The sequence below is a fragment of the Emys orbicularis genome, chromosome 4, assembly GCF_028017835.1.
Source record: "Emys orbicularis isolate rEmyOrb1 chromosome 4, rEmyOrb1.hap1, whole genome shotgun sequence".
NCBI lineage: Eukaryota > Metazoa > Chordata > Testudines > Emydidae > Emys > Emys orbicularis.
This window is the reverse complement of record NC_088686.1, coordinates 63,445,797-63,468,938: the sequence shown is the minus strand read 5'-3', so window position 1 is coordinate 63,468,938 and position 23,142 is coordinate 63,445,797. Positions and strand designations below refer to the sequence as shown.

Genomic DNA, 23,142 nt, shown 5'->3' with positions numbered 1-23,142 from the left:
CAGGAAATGTTCCTCCAAAGGTCAGGACCAGTGGCGTAGCCACCTTTTAAGAGGAGGGGGAGCAAACCTAAAAAAGGCGCCCCCCCTTGGCTCCTCCTCTGGCCACGCCCCCCGGCTCCTCCTCCGGCCGCTCCATGCTCCCCCCCTTGGCTGGCTCCTCCGGCCGCACCGCCCCTCCCCCCCCATGGCTCCTCCGGCTGCAGCTGCCCGGCCGCCATGCTGTGCCCCCCCTTTGCTCCTCCGGCCACGGCTGCTGGCCCGCCGCCAACCTGCGGGCCCCCCCCCCCCACACACTCCTCCGGCCGCGGCTGCCGGCCCACCACCAGCCTGCGCCCCCCTCCCTCGCTCCTCCGGCCGCGGCTGCCGGCCCACCGCCAGCCTGCACCCCCCTCCCTCGCTCCTCCGGCCGCGGCTGCCGGGCCACAGCCAGCCTGCGCCCCGCCCTTCTCTGGCCGCACCCCCCCTCGCTCCTCCGGCCGCTTTTGCAAAGTGTGCTGAGGGGAAGCGGCTGTTTCCTCTGCACCCCGCTAGCTACGCTACTGGTCAGGACCTCACACTGGGAGTGTATGTATCTGAAAGGGCAAACTGGAACTTCTTCTTTGGTCTCTTATTTCCTCCATTCAACTTTCAGATGGGTAATGTTTTAACATCAGAAGTGTTCTGCTGCATCTTCCGACACACGGATTCTCAATCTAATGAGGAAAATTGCATTTGCTACTTCATTCCATCAAGAGTGTTCCCTCCTATTGAGCCAGTGCCACTGATTTCAGGATATAAATAACAATGGCATTGCTGCACTGACTCAGAGTCCAGTGGTTCATGAAAGGAATCACTCAATCTGCTCAGGTGAAAAAAAAAAAAAAAAAAGAACCTACCATCCAATTGTTACAGTTGGCTGGAAATGACAAACAACATAACCACTCTTTTGATCTAACATACCAAAAATCATGTGCTGTGGCAGCAGCAGCAAACTTATAAAGGCCATTGTGTTCCCCAGAGCTTTGCACATTCCAATGATGCTGGTGCCCTGACAGGGAAGTAACCAAATACAGCCACGTTTGCACTTGCTTTATCGGCAGAAATACCAGAGGAACATTAAATTGAAATCAATGCTGCAACTGAGAAAAACAGAAGAAGTGGGAGGGGAAAATATTATTTCAGGCTCCTCAGAGCATGTTTTTAAAAACATGAAGAGAAAACAAATTATGTATTTTAAAAAAATAATTAATGGAGTTGATTGCATCCCTTTGACTGGTGAAGAAAACTTGCTTCTTACCTCAGGGGCTAACTTACCTCACAGTTCCTGACCCTGGAGGTTTGGGAAAAGTTCTAATCAATGCCCAACTACACTACATTGTGAGAACTGGACTTTTCCTTTCTTTAAATGGACTTTACCTGGGATGAACTTTATTTTTAAAAGGACTCTAGTATTCAGCAGTAATAGCCCACCACTGCTATAAACTGAAGATTTAGGGTCATTACTGTAGAATGCTGGGTTCTTGATGTTTTTTATTTTAAATACATAATCTAGAAACTCCTCTGAGGTGGACTTAACTGAGACAAGGAGTGCATCTTGAAGGGAAGCCACCAAGAAGTGTTTTATTTGAGCATAAATCTTAAAATGCCTCTTCATAAAGCAGGATTGGATACTTCAGCCACCTTGGAAGTCAAAACAACAGTTTGGTTTTATGCACCTGTCTCTCCTTGTGGGAAGTCCTTACAGCAGAATATAGTTTCTTCTTGACCTCTTAATAGTGCAGCCCTGTCAGTTAAGGAGGCAGGTTCCTGTTCTGGAAGAAGAGTTGTTATTTAAAAGGCTTCGTACTGTAGTTTGCAGTTAATCTGATATTTACTGGTTAGAGCCTACCAAACAAAGAGACTGAAAAGGTAAAGCCAGCGTTGGTTGTATGCCCCAAACCATCTCAGAAGTGCTTTGCCCTGGTGCCATTTCTGAATTCCCGGCTGCCAACGTTCAGGTAACAGGGGAGGGTTAGCTGTGTGGAGGGAGGATGGAAAGGGTGCCCCAAAACTTCATTGATCTGTAGAGTCTATCAGAAGTGCAGCTCCTTCAATCACCATCTTTATGTTTAGTGTGAAAGGAGAGCCCCAAGGATACACATACATTTCATGAAGCAGCTGTTCCCTTCAGACAGGAAACCAAAGTGTGAATACACCGAGAGCTCTGCCTTACACCTCACCTATGTTTCCTGAGTGAAGAGTGGCTGCTGCATTCATAGTGGTCAGGATCACTTCACACCCCGCATAGGCGTATAGTCGGTGTACACAATTTGGCATAACAAGCAGTCTCCTCGAAGGAGATGGTTAACTGTAAGCACAGATTCCATTTCCTCTGCAACAACAATTCATGTGTGGTGCCGAGAAGCACACAGCTGAAGTGGTTGCATTTCACTTCACACCAGCAAGAAATGCCGGGTGTCTCCAACTCAGGGTTAAGGTCAGTCAGTGACTTACAGTTTGTCTCATAGCTTCCTCTACTTTTCAGGACCACTGGCTATAGAATGGATAGTTTCAAACACCATCAGTTCTCAGCCCCTTTGGTGGTGATAGGTCCACTTCTGCCAATGGAGCTTGCATTGAGAAAACCAAATCAATGTAATGGAATTATAGATCTTGATGGCCAAAAATAATACCTCATTATGATCCTTGGTGTGAGGTAAATGGATGTAAGGATACAAGTAGCTCCCAGATGTGAGGGATTGTTCCAGGAGGGATGGGGCAGAAATGAAATGATTTAATAACTATTATTGCTTTTACGAAGAACTTTTTCCTCCCTTGCCCCCTTCTGCTGTGGTCTTCCTCTCAGAGCTCTGCGCACCCCGTCATTTATCCACCTTCCACTCCCAGCTCTGAGGCCCTGCTTCCTGGCTACCACCCTTCCAGGTGGGGAGCAATGGACAGTGTCTATCCTTGGATCTCCTCAGTGCAGATCCTTAACTGACTAGCAGAGACACTGGTGAGTAATTCTTCCTCCTCCCAGAGGCTAAGCATGTTTCCTGCCTTGCTTCCAGCTCTACATGGCCAGCTCTGGTGTATGCCAATGAGGAGCAACTACCCCTCTGTCACAACTGGCCTGAACCTATAAGCCTCAATTCCCCCGTCCCCGTCTCACCTCTGCTCAGTAGCATGCCTCTGCCCTGCCTTCAACTCTGTCAGGTGACACTCTTACTCCCATGGCTCACTCACGACTGTCTGTTTCCCCAGAGATACACTACAAAAGTCCTTAAACTGTTGGCACCATAGTAGTGACTCACTCTCTGCTGCATGTTTCTCACAATTGGGAGGGGTCAAGACCTATTGCAGTGCAGTTTCTTAAGCTTTAAGCTGCAGTGGAGGTTGCAGTGAAGGCATTTGCCCATGCTGGTGTGATTCAGATACATGAAGATCTTTACTTGCTGGTTCTGATCACACTTTCATGGGCCAGCTATGCCTACCCACTTTCAGATGTCACCGACCTCCCTTATTCTGGTGCAATTGGTGGTACATATCAAGGAGAAGGTGACGTGTAGAAAACAAAGCCAGGGGGGTGAGTGAGTAGGGTGGCAAGTAACATACTGTCTTCCCTTGCTGGACCTTTTCCTAGTACCAAACTGACTATGCACGAGACTGCAAAACTGACTATGGACTAGACAGTACTGCTTCATTCCTCAGTGGAGATGACTACAGGAGACATAGGCACATTCTACCTCTACCCCACAATCCTCCAAAATTAATGACTTTTAATGACGTGACAGTGAGGCTCAGAAATGAGCGAAGAATGCTGTGGAGTGCCTGTGTGCACGGTGGCTAGTTCACGCCAGTGCCATTTCCCCTCTCCCCCCCCCCCCCAGATGCACTGCATTGATTCCCAAATTTAGAAAGCGAGACAGCGATTAACAACAGGTTAGGAAGTGAGGTGGGCTAAGGCTAAGAATGGGACATTATCACCATCAGTATTTCTCAGGCCCCCCTCACCACAGCATCTAGGTGCCATTGTCTAAATGTAACAACATCAAGTTCTTCTAGGAAAAGAACCAACCTCTCCCCCCTCGCCCTTGGATAAAAGCCGCTTACTTATGCGTAGTTAATTCTAGCTGGAGCCTTCCAGGAGCAGGAGAGAACATGGAACTGCACAGATGGAACAGTTAACCACAATAATGGGGGGGGGGGGGGGAGAGGAGTTCAAAAGCATCCAAGTTAAGAGCACCAGTCCTATTGAAGTTCAATGGGCCTAACTCACTTAGCTGCCTTGGAAAATCCCACCCACTAATATTATGTACAACACTACTAGAGGATAATTCCCCTCTCATGACATTGTATGTCCAATCCAAAATCTTATTACTCTAGGCAAAATTAACCACACCAATGGCACATGCCACAGTCTTGAGAGCCTAACATACTGGGAGGAGCTTGAGCCTGATAACTCATACACTCAGAATGCCCAAATTACAGGATTACGGGTAACAGATTTTTAATTGCCTTTATTTATTTTTTTAAGACACTTTCAGTCAATAGCGAATGAACGAACCAACGTTGTCAGCATCGGGCTCGATTAGCATGGTAGCTAAAGCCCCAAAGGATTTGGTTCTGGCAGAGGAACTCTGGCAGAGTTGTGCTTTAAAAATGGGACCCTTCCACACAGTCTTCAAACACTGGTGCATCATGGGAATGTTGTATAAAACCCCTGCTCAGCTTGATGGGTCTTTTAATATTTGCATTTAGCTTTGCGCTTTAATAACTTAGTGTAAATGACCAAAATATTTTTTTAAGTAAACAGGTGTATATAAATACTCTTTTCTGGCATAGTCTTAAGGGCCCTACTCATCCCTCCTTGAAGTTAATGGACTTTCCATTGCCTGGGAGTCAGATGATGTCTGAAGACATCAGGGCAGTAAAGATGTCCTTTGAGTCATGTGTCAGGCACAAAGGAGACATTACACTAGCAGTTGTCTGGAGGAGGTAATTTATAGCTTCCCTCCCCTCCTCCCCCAGGCTAGTGATTAAGATGGCTTCACACTGTGAGCGTTTAATACTGTCTTGAAATCAGGACCTGCTTTTTTGCTCATGAGGTTTTAATCTTACACCTATTTGCTTTGATTGATGATTTATGTTGCTTTTTACAACCCCATTATGTTACAGTTTCCTCTCTAAACTGTAACACAGAAAAAAACAAATTAATCAGGAGTCTAACTGGTCTTTCTTTTTGGAATTAACTTTAGTCTCTAAGGTGCCACAAGTACTCCTGTTCTTTCTGCCTTTGTCTGCTTCCCTCTCACCCCACCTTTTATATCCACTTTCCTCGAGTCCCTATGCTCCTTCCCCAGCTAGTTTGTATCTTCTTCTGATACCGCTTTAAACTAAATAGGCAGAGTTTAAAATACCATTGACTGAAAATACCCTCCCCAGCCCTGCTATCACAACTCTTTCCTAAGGTTGATTTCATTCTCTCTGGTCCTCCATCTTGGGCCAGGTCTACACTAGGAGCGCTTTGCTGGTGTAGCTATACTATACTAGGAGTGCACTCCTTGTATGGATGCAACTTTTGCCATTATAGCTTCTCACACACACACACACACGCACGCACACTATATACACCATACTGCCAAAAGGGCAGATATATTAGTATAACTGCTTCTACACAGTCACATCCCTGACTGCCATAGGTATACTAGCAAGGGTTTGCAGTGTGAACCTGGCCTTCCTCTGTCATCCCAGCCTGTTTATCCTTCCTACCCTAATTTAGAAAAAAACAAATCCCCTCCTTATGAGGGACAATACCATTGGGTATCTCTACACTGCATTTAAATGCCCACAGCTGGCCTGCGTCAGCTGACTTGGGGCTCAGTCTCTGGGACTGTAAAATTGCAGTATAGATGCTCAGGCTGGAGCCAGAGCTCTGGGACCTCGCAAGGTGGGTGGGTGGGTCTCCAGCCCGAGGCCCAAACATCGGCCTGCAGCCGACCCAGGCCAGACTGTTTAATTGCAGTGTAGACATACCGGTTGAGACCCTAGAGCCTTGTCCCACTTCCTTATTTAACTGAATTGCTTTTGATTTATTGTTACCACTGCTTATGGCAACATGGCGCTGACCTACCCTTTGGGTCACTGTACATAAGTAGATACCAATTCTGCTTCTATGCAATTTCAAGCCAGATAAATGTCTACTTCTATATTTGCAATACAAAAATAAAGAGATGCTAACAGTGTCTGTTTGGTCTCCTCTGTGTTAAAGTTAACACCATCTAGATACAGGGGAGAGAACTAGGTCTCTGTGAAAAATTGCCAGCCCAGAGCCAGATGGTTGAAAGGACAGAGCACTGCTCTTCCTCTGGTAGCACCTAGTACGGGTTCCCTGCTGGAGTCATCAGCTGCTCTGAGTGTGGAGAGATCAACTCAGCTGCTGTGAATCATTGGGTTTTAGGACACTGAAGCAGAGATTTTCACGGGCCAGTACCTAGATCCCTGCGGAAGCCATTAAGTTCAGTGTGAGATTAGGGATAGATTCAGTCTCTCTCTGATAGGCAAAGGGATCCAGTTCAAATGGGCCTTTGTATTCCACGTGACTTGGGGGCAGATTTGTAAAGGTACCTAAGCACCTAAAGACACCGATAGGCAGGTAGGATGCCTAAGACCAATGGGACTCAGGCACCTGTGTGCTTTTGGAAGTCCCACTGGGTGCCTAGCTACATCTTCAGGTGCCTACATGCTTTTTAAAATCTGGCCCTGAGCAGGGCAGGATCTCCTCCCTCATCATCCATGAGTGTCTTATCAGTGCGTAACTTAAAGACAGCCAGGAGCCCAGCCTCCAGGAGCTAGTGGAGCAACAGGCACAATCTTGAGCCAACCTCAGCTAGTCCACTGGGGACAGTCACCAGGATATCCTGAATTGCTGCTCCCACCTGCAATGGAGTTTGGCTGTGCTCCTGTTTTGTGGTGGCAAGAGCTGACCAATGACTACAGTAGCCTCCCTGGAAGTACAAAGCTGTGCTGGTTTCCCACCATGCAGAATTTCATTGCTCTCTTTCCTCTATTTGCAATTCCTTGGGCATCCCCAGTAAAAACAAGGTACACTGGAAGTGGCGTGTGCCATGTGCCACCAGGGTCTACAGAAACAGCAGCAAACTCAGGGAGAGAGCTGGCGATTGAGTCCACTCCCACCCCTTATGCTCATTCCAAAACAGCAGGATTCTCGGGGGATGCCATTTCCATATTTCCACCCTACCCCCTTCCAAAGGCAGCAGGATTATTGGAGCAGACACCGGTGACTCAATGCCCCTTCCAGAAGTTGATAGAAATCATTCATTGGGGGAAATCATTGGCAGACAAGACCTTCCCTTGGGAGACAGTAGGAGTCCTTTGTCACACACTTCCCAGTTCCTCCCAAGAAACCTTCCATTGCAAGAGATGGAACATTTTCTAGACTGAGCTCAGTTTGAGTAGAAGTAAATTCAAAATGACAGCACATGATGTGACCAGTTAAGGAAGTATTTGTTCTGGTTTCTCTTCTAACCTTCAGGGCTCAAGTCCTATTATATCAAATAGGTCTTCAGTATTGGGATGAACTCCCACATCAAACACAGCTCTTAGAATATTTAAAGAGCAACAATGACAACAAAATGCAAGCTGTGGTGTGCTGTTGGCCTGCAAAGCCAATATAAAACATTTACCCATCCATCGGCACAACTACCAAACATTTCCTTACAGGAACTTCAAAGAAGTCCAACAGAAACACTTGGAGAAATAATCTCCTGCAGGGTTTCTCTGTGGAGGAGAGAAAAAGAAATCACACTTCAAGTATCAAACCATGTTGGATGGCTTTTTTTCCCCCCCCAAACTCATTTATTTGGTAACATACACACCTTGGAATAACAAGTACTCAAACGATACAGTCAGAATGTCAAAAATGACCTTGGTCATAATTGCATTGTAGTGTTCAGAACAGGATGCACTGTAGAGGATACAGGCCATTAGCTCTCAGTATCTTGATAATAACAAACAGTAATAATAATAATACAAAAAATAAGCAAGGGCCCTCTGAATTGCTTAAGGGTTTGGTCCAACTCCCAGTGAAGTCTTTCCATTTACTTCAACAGGAATTGGATCAGACCCAAAGGGACTACTTCCCTCTGTATAACTTTATAAAAGAGAGATTTCAATTTGTACTTCTTGGGCTGAGTTTCATCTGAACTTGCATCCTTCAGGGATGGACAAAAATCAGTTGTTAATTCAGTTGAACTATTTCTTTGCATTTCTCTATACTGCATCTTTCCTCCAAGGATCTCAAAGCACCCTATGAACAATAATTAATGAAGCCTCACAACATCCCTGTGAGGTAGGTAAGTATTATTGTTCCCATTTTACAGATGGGAAAACTGAGGCATAGGAAATTTGCCCATCAGCACAGAGCAAGTCAGTGGCAGAGATAGGAAATAGTCTAGGAGTCCTGGCTCCCAGTTCCATATTTTAACTGATGTACAAAATTCCCTCCCCTTTCTTCTTTCATATAACTGATTCCACAGCTGACTACCAGTAAGTAGGAGATGGATTGTAGCTTCCTCCAAACTAGTTCTGGTATAGGCCAAAAAGCCACTTCAAAACAACTTTGCTACAACTGTCATTTTGAAATGGACCAAGTTTCACAGCTCGATGTCTTTTGTAAAAAGCTTCTCTTTCTGCTGTCCTCTCCAACAAGTGCACAGGAATGGATCCCTTTCCATGACAGAGCATTTTCCCCTGAGATTGTCTACTGCAAAATACCTTTTCAAATGAGAGCACTGCTGGTTTTGGAGCCATTGCTTCCATATTGCCTCCAACTTCCATTTGGAACTGTAGAACTAAACGGACTTGACATGAGTCCTAGATAGATCTTGGTTTCTAAATTCTGCTCAAAGGAAATTCATCACCAATTTTTCCCTAGAGCATGAGGTTCCATGGGTGCAGAATGCTGGCACATGTAGTCACAAAAGAAAGAAATTTAACCGTGACTGCCAATTAAAACTAGACAGGACAAAGAGTTGTTAAATGAACCTTAAGTAATAATTTTGCACTTACAGGGAGAATTGCTGCATGACCATCTCTAACTTCTGTGATTTTATTATTTTTTGTCCCTGACAGGACTGCCTGAAGTAACAATCACATACTGAAGGCCAGGGGTTTTCTCATCTAATTATCCCCGTAAGAACTCAGATTCAAGCTGTAAAGAACAATTTGTGTTTCCTAGTCTATTACCCATTCTCTTGAATCACTGCAAGCAGAGTTGTTTTTATTAGGGCTCTGGGAAAGTAGGAAAACATTTTCACCATATTTTTGGCAAATTTCACTGCAGGTCGTTGTGCTGTTTTAGAATATTTCACAACCTAGGGGCATTTGGAATAAAACCATGCATGCTTTCTACCAAAAACTGCATTCGCTTGAAAAGGGGCCTACATTTTCTGTAAGTCATGTCCTATTTCAAGCCAACTTGTATCTTTTTCAGCTCAAAAACAGGACCATTTTCACTGAATATAAACCCCAAAAGATTCACAAACATAGGGAAAGTTTTGAATTTTCAATGAAATATAAAAACAAATTTCAGATTTTGAGCAATTTCAGTTTTGGTGTAAAATATTCACACTGCTCTATTTCAATTGCTTCCCCAGTAGTACCTTGTAGTAGTACCTTGTATAACTGATCTTCTAGGTCATTATTGGCATGGTCAGCACTATGAACATCAATGCTTTCTTTAATGTAGATGAAAAATAACTGAGGTTATTAAGATTGACTGGGCTCCAACTAGAGTACATGAACCAAAGTGGCTTCCTTTAGACGTTATCCTAGGCTCCTCAACCCTTAATATAACCATTACATGTTCATTTAGTTCCAAACAAGAATTGTACAGTCTCATTTACCTCATTTTGCAGTGATCATTGGTGTAGTGATTCCCAACAGAAGCAAGGAACTACTTTCAGTTATTCCAAAGTTTCTGAAGTTTCTTTTGACCACGGTTGTATTGGCAAAAGAGAGTGATTTCTGATCAACTGATGTTGCTTAAACACCTTTTAACTTCTAAAAGCAAGTGATTTTAATGACTGTATGGTCTTGTTACATGGCTGATGGCTCCAACTTGGAAACTGCATTGTCAGATATCTGGATATGGGATGAGCACGGAAATGTTAATTTGTATTGTGGTAGCACCTAGGAGCCTCAATCAGGGGATATGGCACAGCAATCAGACCTCTAGTCTAGCTAATGTAATACCTTGCTTTCAAAAGTGGTGAATACCTCATGCTTCCAAGAATGCCCATAATAAATATAGCCAACAGTGTAATGCTGTCTATGGGGATACAATTCCTTTCTGATCCACTCAGCCTATGCCCTGACACTTTTGGTGTGGCAAAAGAAAGAACATGGTACCACTAGGAAATCTGACCCACAAGCAAAAAGATGGAATGTCTAAGCCTTGGTGTAAAATGGCATGTTGATAACTGGCTTGCTAGTATTTAGATGGATTTGTTTTTTTCTCTAAAATAACTAAGCCCTTGAAAAATAAACTTTGTCCCCCAACCCACCTGCTAAACAGAGATGCCACTGACCTTCACAAATGCTGCCCAGCTGCAAGAGCCAGCATTACCACTTCACCAGCCTCTTGAATACCATACACAGTTTGAAAGTCACATGGTGCTAGAGACAACATGGTGCTATTTACTTAACGGGCTATCTGTGACTTCATTAGGAACTACCTGAAAATAGTTAAGAATGTTCTTAGATAGAAAAGAGGATAGGCCAGGGCAAGGAGTCAGAGAAAATGTCAACAGCAGCTGTCCCTTGCAGACACTAAACCAACCATTGCCATGAACTATAATCACCCTTCTCCCCATGTTTTCTGGGCCTTGTTCCTGGGAAAGTTCCCATCTTGCACACTCTTGTAATGTAAAACAACAGCTGGGGCTGGCCTTGCCTAATCTATAACATAAATGGCAGCCTACGGACTTGGGGTTAGGGAGCAAACACTCCTGTTGTTTTCAGAGCAATGCCATCCAGTGGAGAATTCTGCTCAACCCTCCCCATACCCTCAAGCAATCTGCCATTTACTCTGGTTCACTAAAGGATAATCTAGAGTCACTTTGGTTCACCTGAAATCAGAGTCACTCTGATTTACTGTACAAACCTCCTGGATTCATGCTGGTTTGGTTCCTGAGTTTGGAGACCCTGATTCACTGAGGACCAATCCGAGGTTAATCTGATTCACTAAAGACCAATCCTGAGTCACTCTGATTCATGGAGGGCCAATGCAGTCACTTTGATCATGAACAGTCTGGCTCTGAAAGCAGCTCCATTTGCACTGCAATAACCCCAGGAGTTTGGAGAGAGTTAAAGGAGTTTCCCTCTAATGGAGAGATCCCAGTAGAGTGGAAGATTACAAAGCAGCCCCTGAGTTTGTGCGAGTCTCTTCTCATCTTTCAGTGATGCTGTCTAAGATACTAATCAAATTGTCCAATCCCAGCAGGTACCCATCCTCCCGGTTGCCTTCCTGCCAGGGGATCCTGTGGTCCAAGGTCTGCCCATCAGGGAGAAGCGTGGTCTTTCCAAAATCAATCAGCCATACATTGGCATGTCCGCTGTCATCATGCACAAAGAGTAGTGAACTTCCAATGACCTGCAGGGTAGAGATTGGTGATGATATGCACCATATGATGATACCCTGACCCTCCCACTTCCCTGCCATGAGCAAGGCCCCATCAGCTATACCTGTACAGACAAATGATGGCTGCTGAGCTGCAAAGCCTATGCAATGACAAGCAGTGTGCCAGCTGCTCATTGTAACCTGACTGCACTGTACTGATAGAGGGGCATCGAGGGACAGGACTCCAGCAGAGAGGGAACAGAAGTGAATCTTAAGCTCATTGACAATGTATCTAGGTTATTTGGGAGGGAACAAGATGCCTGGAGAGAGATCATGGCCCAAACCAATTACTGATTAACAAAAATCCTGCCAGCGGCTAAGGGGGAATTACTACCAACAGTGTAAAATAAAGGGCCAGATCTCAAAGCTTCAAACAAACACAGCCTGCTAAGGACCATTGTGCCAGTCACAGCCTTGCACCTGCCATCATGCAGTGAAGTTCCTAAATCTGGTTCAACCCTGCATACCCACAAATCTCATAGCTCGAAGTGTAGTAAATACACCAATAATGCTGTGTAACTACCAGTGACATTCCCTTCTCTACAACCGTGCCTGCTAGGGGAAACTAGGGAACTTATTTACACTGGTGTAAATCAGGAGGAACTCCACCGAAGTTGTTAGTCTGAAATCAGAATCAGGTTCTGCCACCGACCAAATGAGAGACCTCATGGCACCAGCACCGTTAGCCCGACTCCTTTGGGAGCCAACCAGGAGTAGAGTAGCTGTGAGAAGCTAGCACTGGCAAACCATTCCTTACAGTGAACTCCTGCTGGGGGAAGCTGGGGTTGGAGGACTTGTCACCTCTCAGCTGGAACAGTATTCTCTACTCTTGGGAAGGAGACTTGGTGGCTCATGTGATGTTAACACGTATTGATTCTCTGCTCTGCGGTACTCTCTTCGAGCCCCTCTCTCGCCAACAGGCTAGTCTAAAAGCTTATCTGAATGGCAAGCTGAGGCAGCAAGGAGTCCCCACACAGACAGCGCTGCCCCCCACCCCTATGCGCTCACCCATAACTCACCTCATGTCGTTTAAAGAAGTCTGAGGACTCGAGGATAAGGTGGATATCATGCAGACGCTTGAGGTATTTTTTCTGAAACAGGGGGGAAAAAACCCATGCACATTTTAAGGTCACTTTGGGGAGAGAAAACAAATAATAAGAGGGAGCAAAATCAATCTCTGGTGCAACTTCACTGACATCAATGGTGTTACACCAAGGATAGATTTGCCACAAGCTTGTCACTTAATACATGCCCCTACAAAGGCTCACAGCTTTGCAATGCCTGAGCCAGTCTGTAGGCAGGAAAGGGGGGTACTTGACTTACAATGGTCGTTATAATGGGGAGATACTCTTCATTCTAGGACACACCCTTTAGGCTCATGTAGTCCGAAACCTGTTCTAAAAACTATATTTCAGTAACCTGCATGTTCTCAAATGAACACAGTAATGTCGCGTGAGGCAAGGGCTTATGTGCACTGGCTTCACACATCCCAACAAACTCAGCCTCCTGGCTCTGGAACCAGTGGTGTGTCACCTGGCTGCAGAGCCAGGATCTTAAGGCTTCAGCATCCCTCATTTCAGACAGAGGAACGGATATGTTCTGACAATCCCTCTCTCTCCCCACAATGAGAAGTCTATTTTGTTAGGAGAGGGAGAATGTGGGCCAAATTTGGGGCCTGTCAAACTGTTTTCCCACTGCCCAGCACTTTTGATAAGGTGGGGGGGAAAATGCTCCTCAAATGCTACCCTGTGTTACCTGGTACATTGTCTTTGAAGTGCGGACGTTCCACTGAGGTGGCCTCTGTGTGTGACAGTGGAATGAGACAGCAACCTTTGAGGTCATGAAACATGTTATATCCTACCCATGGAGGCCACAGCTCAGGCCAGCAGGGAAGGAGTTAATATGATCCATTCAAAGACCAGGGTGTGGGAGTACAGAAGTTGCTTTTCAAGCAAAGTTTCACACATGGCAACACAATGCACCACCAATCTCCCTCCTGCTCTCACTTCCTTGCTTTGTCTTCACTAGATTAAACTTGTTTTCTTGTTAACACGCCTTGTGTTCAGACACCAATGCCAGAGTCATGACACATCACGAGGTAGCCACTGCACTCTGAGGCAAAGGGCAAACCACTTGTTAGCTTGTTTCACTTTTTGCTAACTCAAGGTGTCTGCAGTGAAAACACACAGCCACAACCAAATCACAATCACCGATGGATGATGATCTGCCAACCCCTATCCATAACCCACTCCTTCACCACTCCCACCCTCTAGATTTTCTTCTTCGGAAGTTTCTGGTCACATGTCACAAAGTGGTCTGAATGAACCAGAGACTAGTACCACTCAAGACTCACCAGAATAGTTGCGTTGCCCTCAATGAATTCCATAAAAACCTGGAAAACTTGCTCCCGTGTCTTAGTTGTTTTGAAGTTTGTGTTACAAGTCCCATCAGCCCTCTGCACACAAACACGGAGAGAGAGAAAGAAGGGTTTATATCATATATCATTCAGCAAATCAGTAAACCTTCCTGAATCATCAACAGCTCAGTCTATCTGTCATCAATCAATAGAAGTGGGTGACTGGGAGGGAAGAGATGATAAATCAAGCAAGAGCTGAAGAGGAAGAGAGAGAGAAAGACAGAATACCTTTGAATAACACTTGGTTTCCTGTTGACTGCACTTTCAAAAGACCTCTCGGATATTGTTAGCCTGTGGGAGGGTTTCCCTCTCACCTCACAAGGGACTGCAACTTGCTAAGTGTAGTGGGTCAACCACAGGGTGCTCTTTGGTTGCATTCTCTTCTAGACTGACAGGTATCCCCCCATGGCTGTGTGTGGGAGGGGACATTCTGTGGTCTCTCAAACCCAGTTTGTGTTAATCCATCTCTCTTTCAGTGGGGAAACCACAGGGCTGTGGGTGGGACTCTTAGTCCACAATAAAATATCTTTTCATATTAGCATGTCCTAAGTCACAGAAAAGAAAGTTATTTGCTGATCATAAAAACTCGGTATTTGCAACAGTGTGGCTGTGTTTGTACAAACATGCATACCAATGTACAAAGTATGTGAGTAAATTTGCAAGGGAAAATGTGTTTGGGAGCATGTATTTAATTGCATCTAGAAGAAAGTTTAGAGTGTCTGTGTATTTGTAATGCAACTACACAGAGCAATGGGATGCAGACACATATGTGTCTGTAGTTATCAGCATGTGTCTGTGAAGTTGTATGTGTATGAGATGGGTGTGTGAATCTGGGCCCAATTGTCAACATGCACTTTGGGTGACCTTCTGGATGTCACCATGTCTACATATGAAATGAATACTTATTTTTAGAGTGTCCATGCATGATACAGACCAGTAACAGTAGCCGGTAGCTTACATTTGTAAGCAGGATGCAATGTTATAAAGCAACATCCCTCCTCATCATATTAATGAAATGAAATGCAGCATTTTCATTATAGGAGTAAATCAAGCACATAGAGACATTTGTCTTCCTCCTACAAGATAAAGTGACTGCACCAAAATTGGGTAAAATTCAGTTCTGGTCTAAGCAAGTGAAACACCATTTACACTAGAGCAGAATATGACATGTACTGTTAAACTTATAGGATTATCATACAAGAAAGTTAACTGACTGCATGGCAAAACTAGTCATAACACCCTCCCACTTCGCAGACTATTTTACAGAAGAATAAACTACTTTTACTCCAAGCCTGTGGGCCAGATTTGAATGTGGTGGTGTAAGGCTGATGAGGCATGTGCATATTATGCAACTGAAGTGCAGTAGGTAGGCAGTGGAATTGAGGAGCAATCTGAAGTGCTGTACAGTGGCACACCAATGTGTACGGAGGAGTTTGGAATTTCAATCTGCTGTCTAAATGGCATGCTAGCTGTGCGTGTCTGTACTCCCGTGACACCAGCAAAATACCAATGGGAGGACACTTGTTCTGAAAACGCATCCCACATGATTTTAATACTCTAACAAAGCTTTGCATGGCTGCTATGTTCTAGCCAGGTAACAAACTTTTTTATTTTAATTTGTGGTTGCATAAGGCACTTGCTCCCTTATCTTTCAGAAGTGCCTTCATGATTTTGTTACCCTACAGTGGCTAGTTGGGAAATACCAAGCATGCTTGCTGCCTTTATGCTCCCATTAAACACACATCCAACTCTGAGCTATACCATCCCTTCCATTCTAGATCATTTGGCTTGTGCCTTAATCCAAAGAGCAGCTGGCGTGGCCATGCTCAAACCACATCTGTCTTCCCTGAAGCCAATCCTCTGTCAATCACTCCATCAGTCCCTTACCATACCTGCAGTGTAAGGGCATCTCTACATGGGGGGGGTTACTGCACGACAAGCCAGGGTGTGAATCTACAGCACACAAAGCCTTGAGGCCCCATTCAAGTGCCCTCCATACACACTGCACACCTCCCCAGCTGCTGTGCCACTCTTTGTACCTTCCACCTCCCGAGCCAATGCCATGGCTGACCACACATGCCACCCTATGGGATGGTGTTGCTTGTACACTCTTCCTGCATGGCCTCTCTGCGCTCCCATGGGGGGAGGTGCAGTTCTGCATTGCTTCCACTACAGTGTTTTGGCTACATGCCACAATCAAGCCCTAAAACAATATATTACTATTTTATTATTATATAATGCCTTCCAGGCAAGGATCTAAATCGCTTTACAAATATTAATGAATTAAAATCTCACAGCGCCTGGGAAAGAAGGGAAGTATGGTCATCCTCATGTAATAACTGCAGAAACTGAGAGGTTAAGTGACTTTCAATATTGCAAAGTGAGTCAGTAACAGAATGAGAAATACAACCCAGAGCTCCCGATTCCTAGCCCTATACTTTAGCCAGAAGACCATCCTTTTACAAGGAGACACAGTATGATAGACTCCATTGGCGATTACACTAATGGAGCCATCAGCCCTGCAATTGATCACATTGTTCAGACTGTCACTTGGAGAGAAGATTCTTGCTTCTGAGGCTTGCAGGCACACAGATCAAGTGCCTTGTGCTCTAAGACAACCAAAAGGCTCCACTTATCTTTCCTGCCTCTTGCATTAGAGACAAGTCCAATACTGCAGTGAGAGTTAATAAAGGGCTGAATAAATCTTGACTTATTTCAGGGATATGGGCACGATGTAGGGAAAGAAGATGCTGCGGGATGGATTAACCACAAGAGTAGGTACACAGTTCAACAGGAAGAAACATATATAGTGAATCAAATCTCATTTGGGGGCCACTTAACCAAAGGGCCTCTATGATTTCACTCTCATTGGTTTTCAAATTATTGGGTGATTGTCTCTCAACAACCACTAGATGGCATCACTAGTTCTCCCATACACAAGCTCACCTTTCAAAATGGGAACCTATGAGTTTTACAGCTCTGGGGACATACAATACCAGGACTGCTCCCCGATTTGAAAACAGAACTGGGATGTCATGTGATGTAACTGCTCCATATGACAAAGTTGTAGTTCTGTAACATATATATATATAAACAGACAACAATGCCAAGAGGTTAGGGCTTGAGGCTGCTGGTAGTTGGGTGGCCTGTGTTCCAAATATTGACTTGCTGTGTAGCCTGCACAACACATCAAATCTCTGCCTCAGTTTCCCTATCTGTAAAATAGGGATGATATCACCCAGCTAACTGCCTCATGGGGTGTTGTGAAGATAAATCATGCATTAAATATTTGCAGAGCTCCACAGACATTACTTTTAAGTGCTAAATATTGTGGCCCAGATTGTGCCATTACGGTACTGCCCCACACCAGGAGAAACTCCAGACAACATTGTGCAGAGGCCCTTAGGGCAGTGCATCATACCTGCTCAGCCAGCCGGATCTGGAAGAACCTGCTCCAGGATACACACTATCATTGAGCGTTTCCTGTGCAAGAAAGGGAAAGGCTCCTTGCTCCCTCTCCCAGTCACACACCAGGACCCAGGGTAATCTGCCTCTGTGAGTCATCTGCAGTGTCTAGGATGCATTGGAATGTCTGCAGAGAGGACACGTATGGAGTGCTGATTCCATCACAGAGAAGAACTAAAGACTGAGACAATGAGCCTGGCAACATTACTGGATGGCTAATGGGCTAGTGAGGAAGAGCCAAAACCCATCAGAAGTGCCCAGGAGTAGACATAAGGCCTGAAAGTTCCCACTAGCAGCGGACTGCAGAGTTTGCTTGAAAGGAGCCTGTGTCAAGAAGCACCCATCACCCAGTTTGTTTTTGAGAAACGGTGCTCAGTCCCTGCAGGTCAGGGCTGTGGGGGGCAGTGTGGAGAAGCCCAGCATTGCGTGAGCTTGGATACCTCATTCATCCTATAACGCTAGGAGAGACCATCAACGAGAAAGGGAAAAAGCAGCCTAGAGAAGCAGAGAAAAAGGGATAATAAAGGCCTGGTCCACACTACCCCCCCACTTCGGACTAAGGTACGCAAATTCAGCTACGTTAATAACGTAGCTGAATTCGAAGTACCTTAGTCCGAACTTACCGCGGGTCCAGACGCGGCAGGCAGGCTCCCCCGTCGATGCCGCGTACTCCTCTCGCTGAGCTGGAGTACCGGCGTCGACGGCGAGCACTTCCAGGGTCGATCCGGGATCGATTTATCGCGTCTAGACAAGACGCGATAAATTGATCCCAGAACATCGATTGCCTGCCGTCGGACCCGGAGGTAAGTGTAGACGTACCCTAAGAGATACTTTGCTGCTACCCCTGTATGACAAAGTGAGAATGTTCTTAATGTTTTCTCTGAGTGCTGTGTGGGTGCCTCAGTTTCCCCTATGCATTTCTCGGGTGTCTCGGGGTGTGTGATTGTTGCAGAGCCCTAGGGGGCCAGTGTGATGCTGTCTGCACAGAGAATGGCTGACACTCTGTCTCCTGGCAACTGATGGCCTGGGCCCCTCCTCTGCAAAGGTGCCAACTGAAGGTGTTGGAGAACAAAGAGATCAGGTGACCTCCTGGCGCGGGAAAGAGACAAAGCCGAGAGGAGGGGCGGGAGAGTTTTCAGTTTGGAGCTGGCTGGGAAAATGGAAGGGAGCCCAGACGGGGCTCTGGCCTCCCAGGCTCCCCAAGATGGACCTGACCGAGGGGGTCCTATTGTCTGTACCTGCAAGACCTGTCTTGGACTGTGTTCCTGTTGTCTAAATAAACCTTCTGTTTTACTGGCTGGCTGAGAGTCATGGTGAATCGCAGGAAGCCAGGGGTGCAGGGCCTTGTCTCCCCCAAACTTCAGGACACCCTGTACCTATCTCATTCACCTGGGCTTCAAAAGTGGAAGTATGTTTTAGACCAGAAACCCCAGCTCTCTTATCTGACCCTGTACATGTCAACAGGCTGCCAGACAGCTGAAATGTGCTCTGGTAACAATCCTGAAGTCAAACCAAGCAACTCTGGTAACTAACCCCTTATATGCAGTCAGTATCCCATAATGGACACTCACATGTTACCTCGTCACTTTAAAAATAAAGTAACATTAGTGCTTTCACTAGGAGCTGGATTGAGTTTCCAGGGCCCACTCAGAGGAAACACCATCCCAGACCACACCTGTCCATAGGAAAGAAGTCAAACTAGGCCAGACAAGACCAGACCAATCTTGGGAGGAAAAGCCAAATCCATACCAGCTGGGTGGAGAAGCCAGCAGAGGCCTACCTACAGGTCAACCCTCAAGCAACCCTGACAGTTATCTCCAGTATCTGAAGGTCAGGATGGAGCCTTGTATTTTGCAGGTGGTTACCAATGAGACTGGGAGGTGGTATTTGCTCACGTGATGTACCCCCTCAGGGTATGGGTAGGGCAAACAGGCCTGAAAAGTGGAGATCGTTGGAAGTTTTCTGCAACACTGAAGTAACATCATGAGCTGTAAGGACTGACCCCTTCTTGCCCAAGGAGGATTGGAAGGGGGGTTATAGCTGAGGTCTGAACATTTGGGGTTCTGGGTCTATTGTGATTCCCCTTCCCCCCATACTGGATATCTGCACAAATTGAAAGCGATTTGCCTAGATACTGGGAATGCTACATGATGTTTCCACATTGCTTCAGAAATGTGCAGGGTTGGAATAAATCTGTTTTACTTCAATTCACTCAGAATAAATCTGTGCACTCCCAGGATGGCTACTGGGTAAAGGTCATGGCTGTGAGCAGGAGGAGGGGATTATTCCACCAGTTCAGAATTTCCCCTTATATCAGTTTCACTTTCTTTCTGTCTACACCATGATGTAGCTATTTGGTGTCTTCTCTCAATGTTCCTGCTGTTGTTCTCAGAGCAGTTAGTGTGTTCGATGGGTTTCACATATTTCTTGCTTCACAACGCTTTTCTTATCATTGCCATAGAAGCTCTAGTCACAATCAAACAGACCATGCAGCTCCAGCTAGGAAGTCACACTGTCTTTTTGGAAACCGGGCTGATGATGACAAGTTGATCAAGCATCAAATCAGGCAAAGGAGTGAGTCTATTCAACAGGAAAGGACAGCAGTGGAAGTTGCTCACCTTAATCCCTTCTATCCTGAAGCCCAAGTTGGCACTGGAGCTGATGGTCTCTCTCCACTGCATGTAACGTGGCTTGGTCACAGCATGCTGCGTGTTCTCCTCAGCTGTGGGCGCAAGAGGATCCACCTCAATCATCTTCTTGTACATGTCCTTACGCAGCTTTGGCTTCTCACGGGCTTTAGTCAGCTCCTCCTCCAGGTACGTCCTGCAAGACCACCACCACCCAACAAGACAGTGAGAACCCCCTTGGAATCTGAAACAATAATACCACCTTGCATTTCGCCGCCATCTTCCAGCGTGCGATCTCAAAGCACTTTACCAACGATAATGGACTAAGCCTCACTCATTACAAACCAGTGAGGAAACTAATTATCATCATCACCCCCATTTTACAGATGGGGAAACTGAGAAACAGGGACAAAGTGACTTGCCCAAAGTGACTTAATGAGTCTGTGGCAGAACCCAGGACTTCTGACTCTCCATTTTTACTCTAATTACATCCTTACCTATAACTAAATCCTACAGCCCTCCCCTGGTTATAGGACTCGGGAGAAACACTGGATTCCCATTCTGCACCATGACAAAGGAAAGCAAAGCTCAAATAGACCAGTGGTAGTAAACCCAAGACTGACTGAGCCTGATGGAGACTAAACGCCTCTCTCAGCTCAGGAGAGAGGAAAAACTAACTCCAGGCATGGCTACTTTTTGAGGCCCCTGAAGCCTTGTGAGGCTACATACCCCACGCATAGCACAGAACAGGACAGAAAATAACCCTGCATCTGATTAAAAAACGTGTAATGCAAATTATCTGCTGGACCAGAGCTCATAGCAAAGGGTGGCCCAGGGTCAGATTGAGAGGGCGGGAGGGGGCAGGGGAAGCTCTGCCCATGTGAGTTACCACTCACTGTCGATTTTGCAGTTATTCAAAACAGAATTGTGCATGCTCTCTGAGCTCCACTGGGCTGCTTGAGCTAGTCTCTCCCTCACTGGGGCTTGAATATGCCCATTGGCTCTTCTAGGCTCCTTGACTAGGAAGAAATAAGTGGTAGCCTCTCCCAAACGCCACCCATGTGGGTCACTAAAATGACAGTCACTCTGCGCAGTGAAGACATAGCCTGTTAGCCCAGGTGATTGGCACCCCAGTCTGAGCACCCGGATTAGCCTCCCCCTCGTGAGAGCGTTCTTAGAGCAGAGCCCTTCTCATGTTACTGCATCCTCAGAAGTTTCTGCGCTTGCCCGGGTGTGTCTGGGGGCATATCCTATGGTTCTTTGTGAGGAGATTCTCTACGATTCTTTCCCAGTCACTTGTGTCAATTGCGGGAGAACTCGTCTGTTCTGCGGGGGGGAGGGGACCATGGGAAGGCACTGGAGGGATTCAGCTGGTATCCTCACTACAAAGCGGGCAGGTTCCAGCCCAAGATAAAGTGGAGCTCCACCCCCCCAGCCAAGTAAGCTAGCATGATCTTAAAGCATCTCCAACCCCAAATTAGCTGGGTTTACTGTGTAAATGGGAGTGGGGGGTTCGGCTGAGACCTGGATAAAAGCCTACGCTAATTGTGCAGCGAAGACCTTCAGAGTAAACTATGCAGAGCTGGGCACAATTTCTGTCCTTTCTGTCTACACTAGACTTTTTTTATCTTGAGTTAACAGACTGATAGTTCACATGAGACACTTAACATGATTGTTATGGCTCATGTGGACACTCCCTCTGCATTAAGAACTTGAGTTCACTGACAATTAACTCCAGGTAAAGAAGTCTAGTGAACCATCTGAGTCACCCGCTCACTGAGATGCATGGGGCAGTTCACACTTCGCAGAGTCATCGTTCCAGGCTCTCTGCAGACTCATCTTTTTATTGGTGAGACTTGGTTCACATTTTTTGAGGTTTTCTTCACAGCCACAACAACTAGACACTTTAAAATGCAAGCGGAGATACTGGAGAACAAGACAGCAGAAACAGAGAGGTGGTTCCTAGACCCTGACTATCAGTCCTGTTTTCCCAGGCAGGAATAACTGCACTCCCAGGACTCAGTGGCAGCTTTGGAGAGGAGATCTCAGGTTACAATTCAGTTATCCATGTTTGGGAAGGGAATTTGACTCTTGATTTTTGAGCGATGTTTTGTATTCAAAATGGTTAATAAACTGGCCATAAATGAGCTATGTCACGTGGGTTGTTTTTTTCTTTACTCTCCCTAAGTCAAGTCCTATCAGGTAAGTGCTAGGTAAGCTCACATCAATCCGCCCTACTAAATAAGTCAGACTTGACCAAGATAGCATCTAAGGAGGAGAAAGAGGTCAGTGTCCAGAGGCCAGGTAGGTCACACTACTCCAGGAATGGCCCCACCCTTGACCTGGGTAGGGCCACCCTATGTACAGACTAACACGCCTACTACTCTGAAACCTATGTAAGGGATCATCCTCCCTATGAGCTTCAGGAAATCTTCCAAGCGGAGGTTTCCCACTGCGCCAACGTCAATGTGAGGTGTTTTGGGAATGAGACCAACTAACTCATGTCACTAGTAGGCCCTCTGCCCAGGCTTCAACCTGAGTCCCCAGAAATGAGTGCTTCATCCATCATGTGCATCATCACCCCCAGCCCACCCATTCCCCAAATTAACCACATGCACTGTATGTAGAAAGCAGGATCTTTTTCATGTCTCCCACCTGATCCCCATCTTACAGTCCATGACACAAGGCCCTTCAAAGTCAGCGAGCAAGTCATCCAGTTGAATGTATTTCTCGCCATCTCTCTCTACCACCCCATGGAAGGCAGGGACACAGGAGCGCAGAGGATCTTTCATCAGCAGCTCAAAGCACTCCTTTTCATTCTCAGAGAAGCGCTTCAGAATCGTATCGCTGTCAGCTGCCTTGAAACTCCCTGCAAAAACACATGCTGATAAGGTCAGTCTTTGTAAGAGGGAAACACCTGCACTCCCACTTCACCCACTCCACTCTCGTGCACCAGATAAAGAGTTCCCCTGAAC

At 46.0% G+C, this 23,142-nt stretch overlaps 1 protein-coding gene across 1 annotated transcript in view; it reads right to left on the bottom strand.

Moving 5' to 3' along the window:
• Window positions 1-11,428: 11,428 nt before the first annotated feature.
• ITPKA (inositol-trisphosphate 3-kinase A) overlaps window positions 11,429-23,142 on the bottom strand; it is a 53,509-nt gene continuing 41,795 nt past the window's right edge. Inside the window, exons 3-7 of the mRNA XM_065404261.1 lie at window positions 22,823-23,036; window positions 20,159-20,363; window positions 14,013-14,114; window positions 12,679-12,750; window positions 11,429-11,632 (exon numbers count right to left, since the gene is read on the bottom strand). Coding sequence (XP_065260333.1) covers window positions 11,429-11,632; window positions 12,679-12,750; window positions 14,013-14,114; window positions 20,159-20,363; window positions 22,823-23,036 — 797 coding nt within the window. The remainder of the gene's footprint in view (window positions 11,633-12,678; window positions 12,751-14,012; window positions 14,115-20,158; window positions 20,364-22,822; window positions 23,037-23,142) is intronic.